Source organism: Staurois parvus, unplaced genomic scaffold, assembly GCF_062004578.1.
Source record: "Staurois parvus isolate SC_StPar_1 unplaced genomic scaffold, SC_StPar_1.0 ptg000081l, whole genome shotgun sequence".
Taxonomy (NCBI): Eukaryota; Metazoa; Chordata; class Amphibia; order Anura; family Ranidae; genus Staurois; species Staurois parvus.
The window spans coordinates 5,300,226-5,326,580 of record NW_028317877.1 but is presented as its reverse complement, the minus strand read 5'-3'; the positions used below and the strand labels follow the sequence as shown (position 1 = coordinate 5,326,580).

Below are 26,355 nucleotides of genomic sequence, written 5' to 3'. Positions count from 1 at the left end.
TTTAGATTATTTTATATATTTGCATAAAATGCATATAAACTTTCCTTCAGCTATGAAAAAATGACATTCTTGTATATTGAAGAGAATATAAACTGCCTGTTTACTGACAACACCGGCAAAATGTTTTGCTTTTCATTGCTTCTAGTGGGGCAACTGTAATAATTATCAATTAGAAATTAAAATAAATAGGTAAACCTATATTAGAACTGAAAACTAAAAAAATGTTTTTGCTCCTTTTTTTTATATTGTGGATTTTCTTTTTTTATAAAAATGGTTATTAAATACCACCAAATGGAAGCTCTGGCTGTCTTAGAAAATTATATATAAAATGTAATACTTGTCAGTCAGACTATCTCAGCACTAAAAACTGGCCTGTAAAGGAGCTGAGGTGGTCAATGCATAGAGAAAGGCATGAAGTGGAAAAGGATCCATTATACTTTTCATGTGACACCTCTGGATGTATCGAATGCCTGTAGCTCCCTGCTGTCCATTGTGTGCAAGAGCTGCAGGGACCAGGGGCGGACTGACAACTCATGGGACCCTTGGGCAATAGGGGATCATGGGGCCCCTGTGTCCTTGCCCAAACTCAAAAAAGACTATGAAAAAGGTACCAGGGGCATCTCATAGGTCCCCCTACTGACCGCGGGCCCTCGGGCAGTGCCTGAGTTTCCAAATGGTCAGTCCGCCCCTGGCAGGGACCATAGTAGTTTTTGATGGACTATCCAACACAAGAGCTAGTTCTCAAACTTAAACTCTTTACAGTAAGGTCAGATTTAAAAAATCCTAAAATCCAGTCTTTTCTACAGAAAGCATGTGTTAATTTTTTTTTTTCTCTGAATATCTTTACAATGACAGCTAGAATACCAAGGGTATGCAAAATTGTAATTGGTCCACATACAGCCTCATTCACACTTGCCATGTCAAACCTGCTTTTACTTATGTGTGCTTTTATTAATGTGTTTGGAGACTAATACTAAATGCATTCAAGTGCAGGTACTGATTTTTTAATGGTATCATTCAGACTGGAGTTTTGGGTGCATTTAGAGCAGTTCAATATAGCTAACTGAAAAAATAGAATGCTGTGCATCCAGAATCCGATTCTAAAGCTGTAAACACGGCTCAATGTATGTAAACATAGCTAAACCTACCTTAAAGCAGGAACTTCCTAATGCAGGAAAAAGTGAACTGGAAAGCAGACAAAGTGTTTATATTTCCCAAAGAAATTTTGCGTTTAGAAAAGCTAGGAGTGCAAATGTGAATTAAGCTTTAAGCCAGCCATAGTTGGATCAAATCTTAGCAGGTTCAGCAGGGATCGGCCAAGATTCAATCCATCTATGGGCAGGCTGGTTGTACTGAAGTCGATCTATTTTATTTAGTCTGTGTCCCATTGGGGAGTTTCCCTGCACTTCCTTTCCCTAAGCGCAACACAAAGTGTGAGGAAATCCCTGCTGGTCACCAGAGCTAGTGTTCTCCTTGGAAGATTTCCCCTCTATTCCTGTCCTGTTAACCATTCACAACTTGGGATTTTCTTTCATTTTCAGTGACACCTGTCACCATGTCAAATAGAGAGGGTGATGCTCCCTGCCAGGGACACAGACAGCAATAAAAATTTAAAAACTGAAGCACCAAAGTATTAGAGTCCAAAAGGAAGGTTTCAATCCAAACATACATTGGGTGCAACAGCCAATGTTTTAAGGGGCTTTGGCTACCTCAAACCAGCTGCTGAACGTTACAAAGTTTACTTTTATATTCTATTATATTATATAATATCATTATATGTATGTGTGTGTGTGTATATATATATATATATATATATATATATATATATATATATATATATATGGGCAGCACAGTGGTTAAATGGTCAGTACTTCTGCCTGGCAGTACTAGGGTCGTTTGTTCGAATCCCATTCACGGCACCACCTGCCTGGAGTTTGCATGTTCTCCCTGTGCCTACGTGGGTTTCCTCCAGATACTCTGGTTTACTCCCATACTCTAAAGATATGCTGGTAGGTTAATTGGCTCCTGTCTAAATTGGCCCTAGTATATGTATTTATGAATGTGAGTTAGGGACCTTAGATTGTATGCCCCTTGAGAGTTAGGAACTGATGTGAATTTACAATATATATATATATATATATATGTGTAAAGCGCTGCGTAAATTGACGGTGCTATATAAGTACCTGTAATAAATAAATATATCCAAATTATAAATCACAGTCCGAGTCTATATGAACAGATCTCCTATTTCGTTAAGCCTTGATGAAGGGGGCGATGTGTAGCCCCTAAAACACATTGGATGTTGTACCCAGCAAATGTATGGATTAAAACCTTACTTTGGACTCTAATGCTTCTAATAATTCCATTTTAAGGCCTAAAGGATAAGTTCACCTTTCGTTACATGTTATACCCATATTCAGGATGTAACATGATGTGACAGGTAGCAGGGGATCTTCTCCCCCCTCTCTAGCTTTCACAATTTGAAAAAACTGTGGCCATGCGGGGCTCTGCCTGCCCAGACACGTCATTCATTCACAGCATTCTGTGAATGGTAAACTACAAGTCCCGGCAGCCTTTGCGGTTGTCGGCTTGTAGTTTTCATTGAACTACCACAGTGCTGTGGTAGTTCATTGAGCCCTCAGGTCAGTAGTATCTGTTTGCTCATACGGGATGTAGGAGCAAGCTGATATATTGACAGATCAGGGGTAGACATGCATGGCACCAGCGATCTGCTGATCGATGCTGCAATGCTTTAGAGGCTCCATAAACAAACAATAAATGTACGGTACATTTTTTTTATTTGCCAAAAAAATGTGCATGTATTATTTTTTATTAAAAAGTGAACTAATACTATAAAACCAGTCTTCACATTCCGGGGGGTTCCTGTGGGTAGTCCCTTGGTGCACAGAAGCAGCCCACATATCACCCAGATGCCCCATAGAGATACTATCAGCACAGTATTGATAATATTTTAACTACTCAGGCATCTACTTCTCAAGGTTCACGCACTATCAATTTACTATTCCAAGCAATAAAAACCTGAGAGATGTTCTAATCCCTCTCCACTGTATCTAAATTTAAAAAAAATAAATCAAATCCGGGAAAATAAAAAAAAAATGATCCCATAGCCCCTGCAGCCCCTTGCAGAAGACACATACCCAGTCTAGGTTGGAGATTCTACTCTCCCATTTTTTAATTCTTTTCTGTCTTTCTCAGGGAATGTATGTGTATTTCCTTAGAAAATGGGACTAGTGTTTTATACCATCTTTGTAATGATCTACCTTTGCTTTGTTGCCTTTTCTTCTATTTACGATGAAAAATGGCAAAGAAGACCTTTAATCCTTCTGTGTATTTTTTGGGATAGTATTTTTGCTTATTGCTAGTAAAAAGTTTAAGTGGGGGGTGTATTAAAATTATCCCTTGCATCGGGGCTGTGCCTGCACTGCAATGGTTAATAGTTTTACTGATCATCTGCTTCTCCCGGAAGATGGTGCTTCCCTACGATCCGGTGGTGGACTGTCGCTCAGCTTTCTCATCTCTATGGACTATGAACCCTGCTCTAGTCTTGATGACATCAGGACTGTAAACCAACGGAAAATGGGGGTGCAGATTCTGCCGGGGAAGGGGGGGAAGGAAGGTAGAAGGATAGGAGAAGTAAATCTCCTGTTGTTCCACAGACATAAATGACAATTTAACCATTTGCTGTGCAGCCCCACTACAAAGGAAAATTTGCCCAGAGTTGGGTTATGAATGTAGGTTTAATGAATACAAAAGTTACATGACGAAAACAGTTGTCATCAATGTCTTGATTATAATTTCTGATCTTGGGGAATACAAGTATCAGTTGCTATTAAGAACATGAAGATTTAATTTTTTTATACAGTATATGTGTGGGCGCACAGTGGCTAAGTGGTTAGCACTTCCACCTTGCAGCTATAGGATCGTCGGTTTGAATTCCAACCAGGGCACTACTTTGCATGTTCTTCCTGTGCTTGCGTGGGTTTCCTTCAGATACACCATTTTCCTCCCACACTCCAAAGACATGCTGGTAGGTTAATTGGCTCCTGTTCAAATTGACCCTAATTTATAATATATATATATATATATATATATATATATATATATATATATATATATATGAATGTGAGTTAGGGACCTTACACTGTAAGCTCCTTGAGGGCAGGGACTGATGTGAATGTACAATATATATGTGTAGTGCTATGTAAATTTATGGTGCTATATAAATACCTGCAATAAATAAATGTATGTGTCTGTATGTACACACACATTTGAATTAGAATGCATATATGCATTAAAACGCAGCATAAATAAAACCATAATGCCTATATAATGTATTTTTAGCTTGGTGTAGCTGTAATGGATTCAATGACAAAAAGAGGATCATTTGCCTTTCTTCCTGCGTCTTCTACTTTGGGAATTTCACAGATATAATCGGTCCCTGTCATATAGCGCACACTATAATTTTTACTGCTTTAAAGATGAAGAGATAAACACTTTGAAGAAAATGCATTCGCATGACACAGAATGCAAGATTAATCATTCATTCATTACATGAATTTATTAGGCCATTCATGAAGAAGCAATAGTGAAAGGGACAAAGACAGTAATAAAAGAGGTGGTTCCAGAATCCTGGTGGTTTTTCTTTGAACTGTCTTCCAGTGACTGGCGATAGCTATTAGTGCCTGTTTATTAATCTTCACAAGGCTTATCATTAGTTTCAACCTTCATTTGAAAGGACCTGTTCTCTTGACTCTGACGGTGATCTGATTCAATGCACACGCCGGATTACTCCCAGGGCAGTCGTGCATGGAAGCTGCCAAATAGCAATGTTTTTGTAATTCCCGCTATAATCTGCCAGTGAATGATCTAATGCCGTTAAACATATTCTATTTAGCATTTTTTTCTTTGCTTCAGTGCCAGACCTTTTTTTTTTTCATTTATTTTGTCACTTTACCCATTCCATTAAGGATCGGCAGGAACATTTTGCATCTGTTTGCAAATCTGTTTAGTACTTTAGCTGTGCCGTTTTTACAATAGCAAAGGCAACATTAGCCTAAACTATCAGTTGCTTCCTTTTTTATGACCCCAAGTGCAGCTTCATTTGTAGAAAACACAAGAAAGGCAAAAATCTCTAATACTTACAAGAAATAGTTATTCACACTCGAATACTTCGACACAATAGTTAGAATCTTGACTCACATTTTAAAGCTGAACTCCAGGCAAACCGCTAAATACACATATGAAAAAAAAAAACTGTATTGGTTGCAAAAGGAATTTTGTTTGTGTCTGTCTTGTCCTGAGATTCACACAGCAGAGCCAGGTGGATGACACCATTTTCTCTGTTGCAGTTAGGAACACATTGTTGTCATGTCTCCACCTCCAGCTTGCTGACTGGACAGTGAAGGAGAAACAGCAGACAGATGAGGTCATCTCTCTACTCTTCTCCAATAAGTGTGTTCCTTGTCAGCACATTTGCATGCAGTACACTTGATTGGCTTCTAGTGCTGCCTTCCCTCTTTCAATATAAATTCTACTGTTTTGAAGATGAAAAGCAGTTCATTAACCACTTCCAGACCGGACACTTTTACCCCCTTCCTGACCAGGGAATTTTCAGTTTTCAGCGCTATCACACTTTGAATGACAACTGCGCAGTCATGCAACACTGTACCCAAATTAATTTTTTACCATTTTTTTGAGACAGATAAAGCTTTATTTTGGTGGTATTTATTCACCGCTGCGATTTTTATTTTTTTTGCTATGTAAATGAAAAAGTCCAAAAATTTTGAACAAAAGTGTTTTCTTTATAACATTTTGCAAATAAATAATATTTCATCATAAATCTTTGCTAACATTTATTCCGTTATCTTTTTAGTAAAAAAAAAAAAAACGAATTAGTTTATAACCAAAAATTATAATTTTTAAACATTTTTTTTTACATTTTTATTTTATTTTTTATTATTGTTTTTTATTTTTTTTACATAATGTCACCCTAGCAGTACAGTGTCACCATAGTGACACTGTACTACTTGTGGGGGGTGATGATTTTTTTTTTTTTTTTACAATGATTGCTTTTACACCCATATAGGATGTAAAAGCAATCATTTCTCTTTCTCTCTGTGTGCATTCCTGCACTCATTGAGAAGTACTGAGTGAGCTGTGATTGATCACAGCTTGTCACATGGTACAAGGCTGTTGTGAATAGCCTTGTACCATGTGACCTCTGTGATCATTCACAGATTTCACACGTAGTAAGCAATGATGTCACAAGTGACATCTTGCTTACTACTTTGCATGTGATCACTGATTGGCCAATCAGTGATCACATGATCGGGACCTCGTACAGAGGTCCCGTCCGACGATCGGTGTTTCACTGTGTCCGGAGGACACAGTGGGCACCGGATCGCAGTGCTGCGCGCTCCCAGGGAGCGCGCACAAGCAGGGTGCGGGTGAGGCCGTTTATAAACGGCCACCCGACCCTGCACTGCCACCGTCCGGCCGTTTATATGCAACGGCCGGTCGGGAAGTGGTTAAACTATTATTGATTTAAATATTTAAAGTGGTAGGCAGAAGGTTTTTCACCTTAATGCATTCTCGGCATTAAAATGTTACTAAACCCAGGACCCTGCATTCACTATATCTGGTTTCCCACAGTACACAGAACATGGAAATGCAATTATTTTAGTAAATATACACTGCTAAATACCTTTTCTCATCTGCAGTATATAGCAGCTGTGTGACTTCTATCAGTGTCCAGCTGAGCACTGGTTAAGGCTTGTAGGAGGAGTTTTATTTCTGCTCTAGGAGGATGCAAAACCCCTGACCTCTGTCTGGACATTGCTGATTGGCCCTCTGCTGATCACATGCACTCTCCCAAGACAAAAAAAAACACCTCTCTAGCAATACACACCAAACTGAGCATGTGCAGAATGGCAGGAGTTTGCTTTTTACTCTGACTGTTCTATGAGGCTGCAGGACCCCTGACCCTCTGTCTGGAAAGTGCTGATTGGCCCTGTTCACATGCACCCTGCCAAAGAATCACATGCACCCTCCCAGTGCTGATTGCATGCACTGTCCCAAAGAAAAAAACAACTCTATAGCAATAGACACCAAACAGAGCATGTGCAGAGTGACTCATAGGGCTCTGTACTATCAGCAGATGGATTGGGGACAGTAAAAGAAGGGGAGATCAGGGAAGATAGGATCAAACTGCCATTTTACACAATGCAGAGGATTAACCCCTTAGGTTCCACAGTGAGTATAACAAGCCTGCTATACTGCATATACACACTGATTTTACTATTGTGGGTCGGTAAACACTTTAAAGTAAAAAAAACTTCTGTTTGCAGCTCCCCCCAGCACTCTTGATACTTTATCTGAGCCGGATCTCGATCCAGCTTTATTTCCAAGAGCAGCGGCTCTCTCCCTCCTCACAGAGCAGATTGATAGCAGCGGGAGCTATTGGCTCCTGCTGTTGTCAATTATAGTCTGTGCTGAGGGAGTGGGGGGGGGGACAAGCCTCACTGTCTGTGTCTATAGACACAGGCAGCGCTGCTCAGGATTGAGCCCTCAGGTGTGCCACAATAGAAAGCGGCTTCCTATGGCGTCACTGGTAGCACACCAAAAAGAGGAGTCAGGAGAAGCGACAGGGGTCCCTAGAGGTGGAAGATGCGGGGCTGCCCTGTGGAAAACCATTGCACAACAGGTAAGTATAACGTGTTTATTATTTTTTTTTAAAAAATGACTCTTTACAATCACTTGTACTCAGTTATTAACAACTTCACAGTGGCTTCATTTGTGTTTTTATATCTTCCAGATCAGCTTTATTACGTAATTCTTTCTTCTACAGTCAAAATAAAAACAGTTTCTATAGTACCTGATTTAGTCAAGTGGAATATTACAACCTGAATTACACATCTGTGCCATTTTTTTTTTTAGCAGCGCCTGGCTTTAAGGGTATATTATTTGTAATCTCCAGTGGCAGGAGGATTATGAATCTGGTGCACTGACACTACATATAATCTCTGTGTTTTGTAGCACTCTCAGCATTATTCATTGTCCCGGGGACACTAGTACAGTCAGCAACCTTTTAACCCTACTAGGAAGGCTGTGCAGATACAGCATGCCTACAGGACTGGTGGTTTCTCTAAAATGAGAGGAGTAATTGTATCTTAAAGCTGAATAATGGTTAAACGTTAGCGTCTTCTTTATACAGTAGTGCATATAGGGTAGCTATGAAGATGGCATAAACTATCAAACACTATAAATACTGATCTACATGGGTGTAAAGAGCTGAACACTGGCAGATTGCAGTGTATTTCTGTGCTTGGGGTCACCAGTGCTTGCGTACAGCTGCGACCAGCAACCTATACAAATCAATGACAGGCTGACAGATGCGACCGCTATATGCACCCCAAGTGGGCCAATACAAATGAGTGGCCCTGCATGCAGACAGTTTGCATCCAGGACTGTTCATCTTTCCCAGTGCGCAGGGATACGTTGAATTTAGTGGTTGTATGGCGCTCTGTGACTATGTGAATAAGTCCCTATAGAATCTCTTGCTGCTGATGAAGTTTTATAAGTGCTCTAGAATTTAAAAAATAAAACCAGCAGAGGGTGTGGGACCACATTCTAATAGTACATCTTCCAAATTTTTCAGATGAAGAAAAAAAACTTTTAGTATGAAGTATGTTGGCAAAAGACTCAAACCTGGCACGCCCACAGTTACACAAACCACGAAGAATTAATATGAAATGGTTTAATCCAGAAGAGCTTTTTTCTACACTACTTTTCCTTTTTACCTGCTTTTCAAACAAATGCAATATTTAGGTGTTGGATGAAAGATTTAGAACAGTTGTTTTTTTCTTTTAGTTAAAAAGTACTTTAACAGAGGTCTACACATTAGACCAAACAGGGCATCCTTTCAACCTTCTACCATGGAGGAGCATTTGAAATAATTTTTCTCGGGGAATCCCTACTAAAAGTTATTATATCAAAAGTTCATGGTATATTACAGTATGTATAGTACGGTTGTCAGTGGAATAGTGCTTCTTATAGACTGCAGGTCATTAGAAAAGGCTACTTTTACATTGGTTGTCAGTATAACACATTTTAAATTAGAAGAAAGGTTTCCCATTTACATCTTCTTGTCAGACATAGAGGCGCCCTTCTACAGTGCTGGCCAGTGGAAAGAATGCCCTGTTACACTGCTAATCAATATAGTGCCTTTCGCGAAGTGTTGTCACTACCAGAACTTTGCAAGTACCATTACATAAGAAAATCAGTCCATTCTTCTCGCTACTCAAAGAACCCCTAGCAATCTTTGAAGGAACCCAAGGGGTCCACAGAACTCTGGTTGGTTAAAAAGGATGAAATAGACTGAGGGGTGATTTAGCCCCCAGAAAAAAAGTTTCTCCAAATGAGGAGCACTTGGAAGCTATGCAATGTTCAAAGCAGGTGTACAGAGCCTAGAACTAGAAAAGGATCTCGCCTATAGAATCCCCAAGTGATATAAGAAACTGTGAGTTGGTTTCCTCTCCAGAATCTCCCAAAAAATTACTGTTTTGGATAAATTGACCCTTTAATACATGATAATGAAAGGAAATCCTGAATGGTTGCTTTGATCACTATAGACTGTGCACCTCTCTCCCATTTGTGCCTGACTTACAATGTTGGGTTTTCAGTTATTAGTAAGGCAGTTATTACAAATGTCTTTTCTTTTATATTGCTGCTTTGATTTTGTCACAATATACTTTATTTTTTCATAAAATTTTCTATACAAAATTTCACTTTGCTACAAGGTGCATTGGTCTGCATACAGCCTAGTTAGGTCTGTCTCAATTCATGAGCAAACATCATATATCTGATTGTACTTGTAAAAGAAGAATGAACTGATGCCCTGCTGACTAAATTGTCCTCCAGAGTGGTATTAGTTACTGAGTGCCTTAGTTAACTAAGCTCGATGCTTGGAATGGCACAGAACGGCTGTCATTAAGAATCTAAATGGCTGTGAACTAGGGTGTGCATGGATATAAGCCGGCATGATAATGTCTATACAATTTACATACGTAAATATTGTGAAGTAGAACCAAAATGGTATTTCTCTGTAGAGCAGGGTGAACTAGTGATGTGTATATAAATTGGGCATCCTGTACCCTCTCACAGCTTTTGTAAAATGGATGTTATAATGTTAAGGGTCACAAGGGAATCGCATGAGCATATGAAACTCACAGCTGCAGGCAGTGTGGTTTTATACAGGTCATAGAACCCCAAGGTGACCTCTAATATTTTATGTTGCGCTAGCAGAGCATCATTTTTTTCTCTCTGTTTAGTAGTTATTACATCTAGATGTGTATTACATTCACCTACAGGTATGATTTCCATCATAGAGCAAGTGACATAAAATACCTTGCTATTTTTCTGTGAGCTTACATTTTTACAGTTTTGAAATAACCAGTTGCCAAATAGAATTTATTCATTACAGATATTTATACAGCGCCAACAATTCAGGCAGTACTTTACATCCCGTACATTCACATCAGTCTCTGCCCTCAAGGAACTTACAACCTAAAGGTCCTTTCTTCCATGCATGCACACATATTAGGGCCTCCTACCAGCATGATGCATATACACCTTTTATGTGTCTATATGCAACTGAGAAAAATAGTAAAAAAACACATCACAATGTTCTAGAACGGTCCAAAAATGTCTACGGGAAGCAATAATCCGCAGTATGCACACAATAAGTGAATCTGCCAGTAAAGTTTCATCCTTAATATGAATCAAAGCCAAAAGTGTTCATTTACAGAGAATCCCACACAGATGACCGTGACTCCAGGTGACGTTTCCCATTCAACAGGACTAGGGCTTAAATTCTCAAAAGGACCTCAACTACAATACTTAAGCCAGGTCAATCATGCTTATACTCCTCAAAGGCTAATAATCGACTAAGATCTTTTTGTGTTAGAAATCTCACAGTGCCACTCAGGAAAGAAGACATTAGGTGGCACATTCCGAGAGAATAATACAGCAAGATCTTGGAGGACAAGTATATAAATAGTGATATATGAAGCAGTTGAAAGATTTCTAAAGTAATCTGTATGGCATTAGTTAGGCACAGGGGCAGACTGACCATTTAGAAACTCGGGCACTGCCCGAGGGCCGGAAGTCAGTAGGGAGCCCCATGAGATGCCCCTGGTACCTTTTTCATAGGCTTTTTTGAGTTTGGGCAAGGACACAGGGGCCCCATGATCCCCTATTGCCTGGGGGCCCCATGAGTTGTCAGTCCGCCCCTGGTTAGGCATCATTCATTGCTCAGAAGCATAAGTTTGTGCCTTTATTCAGCCCCCCAATAAATAAAGATAAATATAGCATCACAGCAGCGTTGCAGCAGACATTGGTAGGCATCCTTGCCAGGAGATGGCTGGGCTGCAGGACAAGGAGGCATTACTAAGCTGGTGGCCCTGAGTGGAGATACTTCATTATTCAGACATAGATTTGCCGTTAGTGACACATGCTGGCCATTATATAGCTACCTCATTCAGACCAACAATCAGTGTCTGGCAGAGGAAAGTCATCCAGCACCAACTTTCTTCGCAGCTCTGGAATGTCATGTTACTGAATGCCAAGAGTCACAATGAATTTGATTATATTGAAACTGCTCCTACAGGCAAGGCAATTTGGGGCTTGAGAGTTTTTCTTCGGAATATACATGGAAGGGTATAAATAGGAATTCATTGAGTAGTTGAAAGATTTCTAAAATAACGCGTGTGACATTTGTTTTTCATTGTTCTACTTTTTCAGAGGCATAACTTCATGCCTTTGTTCGACCCTCAGATAAATAAAGACCTTATTAAAATCAAGCATAGCTCAGGACTACAGCAAGCCTTGGTTAGTATCTTTCGTGGGGATGTACTAATAAGATATATTGGATTAGTGGTCTTAAGTGTAGATATTTTACCAATAGGACATCAATCTTAAATTATTAGAGCATTCTGGGCATTATATAGCTACCTCATTCAGATAGAACATCTTCTAGCACCAGCATTATCTGCTCTGAGATGTCATGTGACTGAATTCTGAGAGTCACAAAGAAAGCTCAAAAATGTAAAAAGTTATGTTTTGCCATAAACTATGGCTTTTAGGAACTACTGCCTTTCATCCTATATGCCAGTCAATGAGACACAATGGTACTTTTCCTTTAGTTTACAGAAATCTGTCCTTACCATGAAAGGGTTTTACCCTCCAGACAAAAGGATCCCAGTTCTTTGCTGGTCCTTACACCCCTCACTGTCCACTCTAGTTGTGGTTAGGTGAATGTTTATCATAGAACATTAATGCATGCTCTAGAGCAAGGGTGTCAAACTGGCGACCCTCCAGATGTTGCGAAACTACAAGTCCCATCATGCATCTGCCTTTGGGAGTTATGCTTGTAACTGTCAGTCTTGCAATACCTCATGGGACTTGTAGTTTAGCAACATCTGGAAGGCCACCAGTTTGACACCCATGCTCTAGAGTACTTGAAAATGCAACATACGTTGCATCTGATGAGCGTTGTTGCTTGTGAGTGTAAGTACAAGAACTTTAAAAAGAACCTGCCTTCAAGATATACTGACTTAGTTGCTGAGTCCTTTGCAGTCGCTTAGTTACACAAGTATGCAATGCAATTTCAATCCAGGATGGCCATAACTTGGGGTGCTGATCTAAGCCAGCTTCTTTTGCCTGGGTAAGGCAGTGGTTTGAAGGATCCAACTTGCTGTACTTGGCACCCTGAATATTTTTTGCAGACCAAAATTTGAAGTCTGATGTTTATTTCCAGTAATGTTCCCGAATATAAACTCAATTTCTACATTAACCACAGTAGAAGCTGCAAGTTATGTGACGCTTCTGTTAATCATCTTGTTTTATTTGCTTGAATGTATCGGTGTAGATTGTCCAGTCATTGGAGCATTATGAAGGCCAATTGTATGGTTTCCTGATTTACATGATTCTTTAAAGACCAGACATGCAGTTATTCATACAGAAGCAAAAAAAATATTTTTTTTTCTACCTTTAAATTGCATAATTAATAGGTAACATGTCAGTTACTTGATAAACATATTCCTGTCTGTAGATACATAGAGGTTTCAGTGACAAGCTTTTTAACACTGACACATCTGACCAACAGAAGCATCAAAATTATATGTTTGTAGGATACTGGAGTGAAAAGTCTATTGGATTAAAATTCTTTGTATGGTATAATTATGAGATAACAGGAACTAAGTGAGCATTACAGGCACTGTAAAGTGGTATTGTTAGTGTATGGAATTGTTTATCAAATTGTTTTTTCTCACATATTTCTGGGCAATTTAGTTTGCATCAGTAGAGGAAATGGCTGTCATGTCCAGGCGTGCCAATAAAAAAAAAACAGGTAAAAGCTTCCAAGCAGAGTTAAAAAAAACATTGGCAATTGCGCACATCAGCTTGTCAAAACTGTCAAATAAGCTTGCATGGATTTTTGCCCATAGCATACTATAAACATCTTTAGAGCCCCATAACTGTACTCCGTGTACTCCTGATTTGTGTTCAGTTATTACTTAGGAGTAATCACATCCTTCCCTGTCTTGTTTTTGGCAAGTCATCTTTTATTCATCCTGCGTTGTCAGGTTATTTGAGGGAGAGTGTGTTCACCATGGTAAATCTCCTTCAAGGAAATCCCCCTCTCACTGTGTGAATAATCACATTTCAAAGGTTACCCTAGGTCAAGCCATGCTGTGGAACTGGAGCCTGCCTGCCGCCTGCCCTCCTTCCCCCCTCCTCCTCTTTCCTCCCCATAATATATTTTAAGCCTTACACACTGTGGCTTCACGTGACCTCCTTTGCTTTTATGAATGAGTTACATCAGGTTTGTGAGAACAAATCCCTGGAAGGCATGAACTTAAGAAAGTGCATGAGACCTGTCACTCACTCCAACACATGTCCCCAGGGGATTAGCAGAAAGAGGATTTGTAAAGCCATCAGAATACAGCGTACTGTAACATTTTTTTTTTTTTTGCTCTAATATTCACAATACTCTAGCAGCCCCTCTTCAGTGTGTATTGTAAAACACTATGTTTTATTTCAGTTGTTCTTTAACTTTTTTTGCCATGAAACCTTGGAGAAAACAATGTTGTAGTATTGCTTGGTGCTATGACTGTATTAAACAAGGACAAAACAGATGCCTGGTGTCACTAACTAGCTTTTAAATCTTGTATAAATTTGTTACAAAAAACCCTTCTGTTATATGTGATTTATATCAGTACCATTGTTTATGATGTCAGGTACCCACAAACTGTAGCTCTTGTCAAAGATCTTCTTGCATCAGAAAGAGGTAAAGTTAAAATGTTTTTTCCCCAGGTGTCCTTCACATAGTACATAGTCTGGATGAAAAAAGACAAAAGTCCATCCAGTTCAACCAACAAAAAAAAAAGGGTATAATCTTATATCCACAATTGATCCAGAGGCAGGGTCGGACTGACCATTTGGAAACTCGGGCACTGCCCGAGGGCCCGGGGTAAGTAGGGGTCCCCATGAGATGCCCCTGGTACCTTTTTCATAGGCTTTTTTGAGTTTGGGCAAGGACACAGGGGCCCCATGATCCCCTATTGCCCGGGGGCCCCATGAGTTGTCAATCCGCCCCTGTCCAGAGGAAGGCAAAAAAAAAAATCCCCAGCAAAGTATGATGCAATTTGCTCCTGCAGGGGAAAAAAATTCCTTCCTGATCCCCTGAGAGGCAATCGGATATTCCCTGGAATAGGGACTGTACCTATAAATGTTAGCATCCAGTTATATTTTGTCTCTAGGAAACAATCCAGGCCTTTTTTAAAGCAATCCACTGAGCTGGCCAGAACCAACTCTTGAGGGAGTCTATTCACCATCATATCTTAATTCTGATCGTAAAGCACCTATTTATTTTATTCATTACAGGTACTTGTTTAGCGCTGTCAATTTACACAGTGGTTTACACACACACACATAGATAGATATTTATATATAGTACATTCACATCAGTGCCTAACCCTCACGGAGCATACGATTGAAGGTCCTTAACTCACATTAATACATACACATACTAGGGCCAGTTTAGGCAGGAGCCAATGAACCTACCAGCATGTCTTTTGGAGTGTGGGAGGAAACCAGAGTACCGGAAGGAAACCCACACAGGCACAGGGAAAACATGCAAACTCCAGGCAGGTGGTGCCGTGGTTGGGATTTGAACCAACAACCTTAGTGCTGCCAGGCGGAAGTGCTAACCATTTAGCCACTGTGATGCCCACTTAATCCTTCTTACTCAAAGCTTTAACATTAAACCTAACCCCTTAAATTCACCCTCAAACTTTACACCTCCTGTAACCTTTAACCAAACCCTTAATTTGACCTCCTAAACCCTTAACCTAACCCTTAAAAGGTGGCCTTAACGCCTAACTCTCTGAATTCTACCTCTTAAGCTATACCTCCTACCCCTGAATTTAACATTAAAGTAAGCCTAATCTATAGGGCTACAATGATCCCTTCTGAGACATGTTTACCTTATCTGGAGCTATCCAAAGTCCTCTGCCAAAATAAATGGCACTTTAAAGTAAACTCTGGCATTTTTCCTTGTTTTGGAACTTCACTATCAATAGTCAGATAAAGATGATTGCATATCTAATTTGTGCGGTTTTTAATTTTTTTCCCACACAGTCATTGTTGCATGTTGGCAGCTCAAACATGGGTATATCTAGTTGTACCTTGTATTGTCTTTGCTTTCAGCAGTTGCGTGCTGGAAACAATGACTGCTGTATATGTGGATGGACATAATGTACAAAATGTGACCAATAAGTTATAAAACATCTAGTATCACCATGGCCTGTTAATGCCATGAGAAGAATATTCCAAGTTCATCATGGGACGTCCTTGACCTGTGCTTATCAACTTGCCTAATAGCTGCTTTGATTTCAAAGCTTTTTTGTTAAGAATACTGTAAAATTATACTGCATAAATATGTTTTGTCCTTTGGGCAGCACTTTCCTTAAAATGTTACTAAACCCACAACAGTACAATCAGTCTGTATATGCAGTAAAGCATGCTTGTTATACTCACTGTGGAACCTAAGGGATTAATCCTCTGCATTGTGTAAAAAGGCCATTTGATCCTGTCTTCTCTCCTCCTCCTCTTGTTCAAATGTCCACAACTTATCTCCTGATAAGATAGACTGAATCCGTAGCCATTCTGCACATGCTCAGTTTGATGTGTATTGCTAGAAAGGTTTTTTTTTTTGTTTGTTTGTTTTTTTTCTTGGGTGAGTGCATGTGATCAGCACAGGGCCAATCAGCACTGTCCAGACAGAGGTCAGGGGTTTGCATCCTCCTAGAAAGCAGAAAGAAAACTCTTCCTACAAGCTTTAGCCAATGCTCTGCTGGGCACTGTAAGAAGTCTCAAGACTGCTCTAACTGCTGATAAGAAAAGGTATTTAGCAGTTTATATTTACTAAAATAATTGCATTTCCATGTTCTGTGTACTGTGGGAGACCAGATATTGTGAACGCAGGGTCCTGGGTTTAGTAACACTTTAAAGGAGAAGTACAGCCAAAGCTCTTTTGGCTTTACTTATCCTGTAGATCACAGGAGTGTAGTTTGTTCTGCACTCCTGTGACCCGTTTTCAGCTGACAGCAGGCTGATGTCAGTCCAGGCTAGGGAAAGATCTTGACTTTAAAGTTGGGATCCACCTCAGAGTCTGGCGTGGCACCTGGCTCAGCCTCTCAGGGTGCCGCTGAGAGCCTGAGACAGCCACTCCCTCCCCCTTCACAGCCCAGTGCTCCAGTGAGCGCTGGGGGACAGAGCAGACAGCGGTGACTGACAGTCATGGCTCTCTGCTCAGAGCAGCTGTGAGAACTGTGTGATCATGTGATCACTGAGTTCTCACACTTATAGCCGGCAGAGGACAGATGCAGCATTGGACTGATGCTACATTCACCTAGGTAAGTATAATTGGGGGAAAAAAATAAATAAATAAAAGCCCATACTTCTCTTTTAAGGTGTTATCAATCTTGCCTTGTAGCTCTGGGTCTTTGGTTTGCGTTACACATAGGACTCTGTCTAAATGGAGTAAACCGCTTTCCCTGTGCTTGTATAGGCTTCCTCTAGGTCATGAGTGTCAAACTGGCAGCCCTCCAGCTGTTGTCAAACTACAAGTCCCATGAGGCATTGCAAGACTGGCAGTTACAAGCATGACTCCCAAAGGCAGAGGCATGATGGGACTTGTAGTTTAATAACAGCTGGATGGCCGCCAGTTTGACACCCATGCTTTAGGTGATTTAGCTTCCTCCCACAATCCAAAAACTTATTACCTTCTATCCATACGGATTTTAGAATATGAAAGGGTTTAGCAGAGACTTTGAGTTGCAATGGGAAACAGGGACTAATATGAATGACTCTATGTACTAAGTAAAGTGTTATATATTGTCTCAGCATTAAATAAGTTGTGGAAATAAAATGGCACATTTACTTACACTGATTAAGTTTTTTAGATTTTTTTGACATTTAGAATCATGTACCCAAAAAAATGTCTGTAAGATTGTAAATTCATGACTTGATGTCAGCTCTGTCTAACTGTTAGTTCTTACTTGTCTCACAGGACTTATCTGGTTCTATTGATGACTTGCCAACTGGAACTGAAGCAACATTAAGTTCTGCTGTGAGTGCCTCGGGTTCTACAAGCAGCCAGGGAGAGCAAAGCAATCCTGCACAGTCACCCTTTTCTCCTCATGCATCACCACATCTACCAAGCATTCAGGGTGGTGGTCCATCACCATCACCTGTGGGCTCACCAGTTGGGAGCAACCAATCAAGATCAGGTCCAATATCACCTGCTAGTATTCCTGGTGAGTACATAAGGAAAGCTAGTATGATAGCTAACATTTTAGTAGAGGTTGAAATATTAACAAAGATCTGTGATTGGAAGATCAGGGCAACCCCAAGCATTTTGTGGGATTTGTCTCAGCATTGATGCAGTACTATCAGCACCATCCTTTCATAACTAGTTCCTGAACAGGCTACTTGCAATAGACTTGTTGGCCACCTTTCATCAGGACCAACCAACAGCCGTTTTGCAAAGAGTCAAAATGTATTCTTCAGTTAACACCTTTGAGACAAGTCTTCTGCTGTTTTCTTATATCTGTTTAGGAACCCTAGTGGTTAACTCTCACTGACAGTTCCTAGCTAAGCTTCCATCTTTTACCTCAGAGGAAGAGTCCTGCTCATCCTATTGCTTTCTTGTAAATAAATCAGGGTACATTCACACAATATGAGATGACCTGTGTTTTTCTGCAGAGGAAAAATGCAAATCACTGCTAAGGCACAAAGAACACAATTGTCATCTGTGGTGTGCTGTGCATTAGATGGCAACACGTATAAACACAGCATGCTGTTCTGAAGAGACATGAATAAAGTGTAACTATGCGACACGTTAAATAAAGTTTAAAAAGAAATTAAAAAAACGTGTTGCCTTGACAAGCATATCACACCTCCACCTACTGGACCTCACACAGACTGCATTTTACCGCGCAGGCTAGTGTGCATGAGGAAAGACAAGGTAAGGACACACTCAGGTACAGTATGTGTCTCTATAGGTTATAAAGAGTTACTAGGTGATTCAGCCTTACAAGCTTACCCATAATTCAAATGTAAATTATGGGTGGATTCTGCATTTTACAGTTAAAATCAGGGCTGATATATAAGATACAAAGTAATGCAAACCTGTATTCATTAACTGCTTTCCAACCGCACTATAGCAGAAATACTGCTACGGGTGCACAAAATCACATATATATACGTAATTTTGCATTTCTGGGTAGGGGGTGCGCGCCCTACCCATGCCACCATTCAATCCCTGAGTCCCGGCCAGTAATTACTCGCCCGGTGATTTCCAAAGATCTCCGACGGGGAGGAGAACTGTTTTGTCCACTAACAGTTCTCCTCCCTGTCAGCTCGGGCACACTGCTTTGGATGGCTGTGTGCCATCCATCCAGAGCAGTGTGATTACAATGAAGCACACAGACACCGCCCCATAGTAAAACACTCCCTGCACACAGTTATCCCTTTGATCGCCCCTCATGTTAACCCCTTCCTGCCCAGTGCCATTAGTACAGTATCAGTGCTTTTTTTTTTTTATAGCACTGATCACTGTATTGGTGTCACTGGGGATGTCATTGACACCAAGTCAGTTTCCCCCAGTGTCAGAATGTCCGCCGCAGTCCCACTATAAGTCGCTGATCGCCGCCATTAATAGTAAAGATTAACAAAAAAAGAAAAAATCCCAGTATATATACCTCCATTTGTAAACCCTATAACTTTCACGTAAACTCCTTAATTTACACGTATTGGGATTTTTTTTTTTTTGCAAAGACATGTAGCAGAATACATTTTGGCCTAAACTTATGATGAAATTTGATTTTTTTTTTTTTTAAATTTTACTGGAAATGTTTAATAGCAAAACATGTTGGTCTTTTTTTTAAAAAAAAATAAAAAATGCACAGGCGATCAAATACCACCAAAGAAAAGCTCAATTTGTGGGGAAAAAAGGACATTTAATTTGGCTGCAGCATTGCATGACGTAAAAAAGACCTGGTCAGGAAGAGGGGTAAATCCTCAGGAGGGCAAGTGGTTAATATATTAATAAATATACCGTATTTGCCGGCGTATAAGATGACTTTTTGACCCTTGAAAATCTTCTCAAAAGTCGGGGGTCATCTTATACGCCGGTACACATGTTTAGGGGGGCTGCGGCATTAAGTACAGGGGTTTGCAGGGGCTGATGTCTCTTACCTGGATCCAGTCCCACGACGATCCGGTCCAGGAAGCGCGGCGTCTCCTTCAGTTCGGCCACTGGATGTTCGTGCGGCTGCTCGGCTCCGCCTCCTCACCGGTGATTGGCCGCCAGAACTGTAGCTCAGGAAAGGCACACAGGCGGCCAATCACCGGCGAGGGGGCGGAGCCGAGCGGCCCCGCGAAATTTGAGTGCCGGAGCAGCAGGTAAGTGTTCTGTGTAGAGGTGCTGCTGCAACCACATATGCTGGCTGCAGCAGCACCATACGAGAACAGGGTCAGCAAGTCTCAGTGGGAGGAATAGTGCCCCATCATTGGTGTCACTGATACCAATGATGGGGCACTATTCCTCCCACTGACACCAACGATGGGGCACTATTCCTCCCCCCCACTGACACCAATGATGGGGCACTATTCCCCCCCCCACTGACACCAACGATGGGGCACTATTCCACCCCCCACTGACACCAATGATGGGGCACTATTCCACCCCTCACTGACACCAATGATGGGGCACTATTCCACCCCTCACTGACACCAATGATGGGACACCATTCCTCCCACTGACATCAATGATGGGTCACTATTCCTCCCACTGACACCAATGATGGGGCACTATTCCTGCCACTGATACCAATGATGGGGCACCATTCCTGCCACTGATACCAATGATGGGGCACTATTCCTCCCACTGATACCAATGATGGGGCACTATTCCTCCCACTGACACCAATGATGGGGCACTATTCCTCCCACTGACACCAATGATGGGGCACTATTCCTCCCACTGACACCAATGATGGGGCACTATTCCTGCCACTGATACCAATGATGGGGCACTATTCCTCCCACTGACACCAATGATGGGGCACTATTGCTCCCACTGACACCAATGCTGGGGCACTATTCCTCCACTGATACTAATGATAGGGCACTATTCCTGCCACTAATGCCAATGATGGGGCACTATTCCTCCCACTGACATCAATGATGGGGCACTATTCCTCCCACTGGTGTGCATTGGAAGAGGGGTAGTCTTATACGGCGAGTATAGCCCAAACACTACATTTTAGCAGGAAAAGTAGGGGGGTCGTCTTATACGCCCAGTCGTCTTATACGCCGGCAAATACGGTATGTATTTTAATTCAAGCAGTGTAAGTACCTGAATTTGACTTATTATCAGCCTTTAGCAAAGCTCAGACCTGGAAGAGGGGGAAGCAAGCAATTAGCCATTCAACTGTCCTGCAGTGCTCATATGTTAACAAGGAGTATGTTGATCGGAAGATAAAGCAGACTGACAGAGAGATGAGCTCATCAGTCTTCTGTTTGCCATTTCACTGGATGTCACTGACTAGGGGAGAGATGAAACCTGAAAACTGGCCATACACTTAGTTTTTTTTAATTCAACCAGCAGGATTCCTGTATTCACAGAAAGCAGGTAGATGGAGGGGCAACAAAGTGGTTAAATGGTTAGCACTTCTAACTGGCAGCACTAGGATCGTTGGTTTGAATCCCAACCACAGGGCCACCTGCCTGGAGTTTGCTTTCTCTGAATGAAAGCTGGCCATACACTATTAGTTTTTTCATTCAACCAGCAGGATTCCTCCATTCAAAGAAAGCAGGTGGATGGAGGCAGCACAGTGTTTAAATGGTTAGCACTTCTACTTGACAGCACTAGGGTCATTGGTTCGAATCCCAACCACGGCACCACCTGCCTGGTGTTGCATGTTATCTCTGTGCCTGCATGGGTTTCCTCCGGGTACTCCAACTTCCTCCCACACTCCAAAGACACGCTGGTAGGTTAACTAGATCCTGGCTAAATTGGCCCTAGTATGTGTATGTATGAATGTAAATTAGGGACCTTAGATTGAACGCCCCTTGAGGGTTAGGGACTGATGTGAATGTACTATATATATATATATATATATATATATATATATATATATATATATATATATATATATATATATATATATATATATATATATAGCGCTGCTTAAATTGACTGCGCTATATAAGTACCTGTAATAAATAATAATAATCCCTCAGTTTAGACAATGTATTCTGATTTCTGATGTAGCTCCCACTGCTGTCAGAATACTCCAAGCAGCAACCATTGCTGCTGACAGAATACTCCAATCATTGGCTTCCGCTGCTGTCAGAATACTCCAATCATTGGCTTCCGCTGCTGTCCGAATACGCCAAGCAGTGGCTGCTGCTGCTGTCAGAATACGCCAAGCAGTGGCTCCTGCTGCTGTCAGAATACGCCAAGCAGTGGCTCCTGCTGCTGTCAGAATACGCCAAGCAGTGGCTGCTGCTGCTGTCAGAATACGCCAAGCAGTGGCTCCTGCTGCTGTCAGAATACGCCAAGCAGTGGCTCCTGCTGCTGTCAGAATACGCCAAGCAGTGGCTCCTGCTGCTGTCAGAATACTCCAATCAGCAGCTCCCATTGCGGTCAGATTACTCCAGTGTTTCTCAACTCCAGTCCTCATGGACCCCCAACAGGTCATGTTTTCAGGATTTCCCTCAGATGAAACAGCTGTGGTAATTACTAAGGCAGTGAAACTGATCAAATCACCTGTGCAAAATAATGGAAATCCTGAAAACATGACCTGTTGGGGGTCCATGAGGACTGGAATTGAGAAACACTGGATTACTCCAATCAGTGCCTCCCGCTGCTGTCAGAATACTCCTGTGAGTAGCTCCCGCTGCTATCAGAATACTCCAATCAGCAGCCACTCATCGAAAACAAACATTTCCAGCACATCTCTTCAACATTCAACAAAAGTCGATCAAACTAGCAACGTCTATCAAGGGGGACAGCTACACCCTTCTTGTAATTTGGTTGGTCCCTGCAGAAATGGACACATTTTGATCAGTGTACAACCAGCTTAAGTGTTACTTAACTGCAGCATCAATGAGGTCATCCACTCTGCCCAGCAGGACTGTGCAAATCTCAAGGCTGGAAGGACAGAAATACAAATCCTTTGTTATGCAAATCATCCCCCTTATGTTTTTTTTTAGTGTATTTTGTTGTAGAGTACAGCTTTAATTATTTCTTTTAAAAATTAAATATTTTATGCAAATTTCTACATTGATATGAAGTATAATGAAATATTAAGTAAATGTATTACATATAAGATTCATTTTTTTGCTATTAAATAGCATTACTACACTAGGCGAGTCATAGAACATAGAGGGCATAGGGTTTAACTTTTGAGAGGTTTTAAATTCCCAACTGCAACTTTGAGGAGCACAGAAAAAAGCCTCTTCAAACATCCCACATAATGCCCTTCTTCTCTTCCATCGACCTCATGCCCCTGTTTAATATTCAATGGAAATTACATTTCTCTTACCACTTGCTAGGCAAACCGCTGACGAAAGACAACCCAACTCAGGGAAAATAAAAAAAACTGAAAGAAAACAAAAAAGAAATCTGAGCCTTGAAACCGTTTTCCTTATTTACATTTTTGCTTTGTTAGTAAACTGGTACAATTTGGCATGCGAAGCAAGACAAATGAAATTAGCATTTGCTACGTTGTCTGGCAGAAGCTGTGCATTTTGATGATGTGCTGTGTCAGCTCACACTGCTGACTTCGGTGGAATTTGTCAGAGAGAGAGAACAGAAAAGCACCATCCCATGTATAGACAATCTCATATTTTATACTGCTCTGGCACTAGTTCACTTCAAAACATATACTTGTTGTAGACAATTTAATTATTCAAAACGCCATTGTTTGATCCTTCTGGAGCAAACACAGCTAAATAAACTTAAGAATGGCCTTTTTACATTGCTACTGAATAATGCAGAGAAAATTCTGTTACTTTGACTGTATGAGAAGAACACTCATAAGACCTACCCAAGGTTAACAGAGTCTTGCACAGTCACTCAGGCTCCTCTTCTCTATTGAATCTGCTTACTTTGGTTTCACTGCACACTCTGAGCTTCTCACAATGTGCATTAGATGCAGCAGCCAGTCAGAGTCCGCCTCATTTCTGGACTGAAGGACACCCATCATCATCTAGCCTTCCTCCAAAACATGGCTGTCCCTGGTATACTCTTTAATTGAATTTTAGGTCTTTTGATAATGGAGGGTTAACATCACGTGTGGCTGTTGACTAGGTTGGTTAGCATGCATATGCATCCTGTGTAAAAATGCCCACTCCTCCAGTCTGACATCCACACATCAAAACATTTTGAGAGTTGAATAACGTCTCCCACAAGCCAGCCCACTACTTGAATCAGGGATGAAGAATATCAAGCCAGGGTGCTGTGATGTTATCAGGTGGCTATGCACACCAACCTGTAGGTTCCTCCCAGCAGTCATGACCTCCCTGCATTGCTTAGAGAAACCAGAGACCTATTATTGTCAGTGTATTCAAAATAAAGTATATCATGAAAGCAGATTTAAATTAAAAATATTAGCATGTTGAGGTAGGGGAAAGGAGGAACCAGGGATTGCAAAAATATAAGCAGATTCAAAGTGAGTTTTAATGGTAATGGATATTTTGTAGGTCATACACACCTTTCTCTCTCACTGTGTGTATATGTATCTTTTTGTTGTGGTGTGTGTGTGCATGTGTATATATAAAATATATATGTATGTATGTATATACATACATATATAGTATGTGTATGTGTGCATATATATTATATTATTATTATTATACAGGATTTATATAGCGCCAACAGTTTGCGCAGTGCTTTACAAAATTAAAGTAGACATTACAGTAACAATACAATTTGGTACAAGAGGAAACCAAGGGCCCTGCTCGTTAGAGCTTACAATATATATATATATATATATATATATATACACACACACACTCACACACACTCACACACTATGTTGCCAAAAGTTGTGGGATGCCTGCCTTTACACACACATGAACTTTAATGGCCTCCCAGTCATAGTCTGTAGGGTTCCTTATTGAGCTGGTCCACCCTTTGAAGCTATAACAGCTTCAACTCTTCTGGGAAGGCTGTCCACAAGGTTTAGGAGTGTGCCTATGGAAATTTTTGACCATTCTTCCAGAAACGCATTTGTGAGGTCAGGCACTGATGTCCGATGAGGTCTCCGCTCTAATTCATCCCAAAGGTGTTCTCTTGGGTTGAGGTCAGGACTCTGTGCAAGCCAGTCAAGTTCCTCCACCCCAAACTCGCTCATCCATGTCTTTATGCACCTTACTTTGTGCATTGGTGCGCAGTCATGTTGGAACAGGAAGGGGCAATCCATAAACTGTTCTCACAAAGCTGGGAGCATGAAATTGTCCAAAATGTCTTGGCATGCTGACACCTTAAGGGTTTCCTTCTCTGCAACTAAGGTGCCAAGCCCAACCACTGAAAAACAACCCCACACCATAATCCCCCCTCCACCAAACCTTACACTTGGCACAATGCAGTCAGACAAGTATCGTTCTACTGGCAACCATCAAACCCAGACACTTTCATTGGATTTCCAGACAGAGAAGCTTGATTTGTCACTCCAGAGAACACGTCTCCACTACTCTGCTTTACACCATTGCAGCCTACGCTTTGCACTGCACTTGGCGATGTAAGACTTGGATGCAGTTGCTCAGCCATGAAAACCAATTCTCTACGCATTATTGTGCTAATCTGAAGGCCACACAAAGTTTGGAGGTCTTTAGCTATTGACTCTGCATTCAGTTGGCGACTTCTGCGCACTAAGCGCTTTAGCATGTGCTGACCCCGGTCTGTCAGTTTACATGGCCTACCACTTTGTGGCTGAGTTGCTGTTGTTCCCAGTTGCTTCCGCTTTGTTATAATACCACTAGCAGTTGACCACAGTAGCAAGGAAATTTTGCGGATGGACTTATTACACAAGTGGCAGCCTATCATGGTACCATGCTTGAATTCACTGAGCTCCTGAGAGCGACCCATTCTTTCACATGCCTAGGTGCTTGATTTTATACACCTGTGGCCATGGCGGTGAGTGGAACACCTGAATCCAATTATTTGGAGGGGTGTCCAAATACTTTTGGCAATATAGTGTGTGTGTATGTGTATATATGTGTATATATATATATGTGTGTGTGTGTGTATATATATATATATATATATATATATATATATATGTGCGTGTACATACACACACATACACTGGGGTTGATTTACTAACGGCAAATAGTCTGTGCAGTTACTCTATATCTGAGGGGAACATGCAAGGAAAATAGAAAACAGCATTTTTGCTTGCACTTGATTGGATAATAGAAATCAGCAGAGCTTTTCCTCATTTCAGAGCTTCTCCTGAGATCTAGCATAAATGCACATGCCGAGCACTTACAGTGCACTTGCAAGTGCAATTGCAGTGCACAGCCTATTTGCCTTTAGTAAATCAACCCCAAAGTGTACATGTACAAAATAAATATAAATAAATTAATATTTATATATATATATATCGCTGCTGAACTTATGAATGCTAGGAATCCACCAATATTTTCCCAACCTGCCGAAGACTGGCCAATTGGCATCTTTGGGGAGCAGGTACCCAAAAC

The 26,355-nt window shown here is 41.0% G+C and overlaps 1 protein-coding gene across 14 annotated transcripts in view; it reads left to right on the top strand.

The window, feature by feature from the left end:
- Positions 1–26,355, top strand: part of ARID1B (AT-rich interaction domain 1B) — a 513,434-nt gene that overhangs the window by 344,716 nt on the left and 142,363 nt on the right. For all 14 annotated transcript variants that reach the window (XM_089669757.1, XM_089669751.1, XM_089669747.1 and 11 more), the window contains one exon: positions 17,651–17,897. In XM_089669757.1, the coding sequence (XP_089525883.1) occupies positions 17,651–17,897 (247 nt within the window). The remainder of the gene's footprint in view (positions 1–17,650; positions 17,898–26,355) is intronic.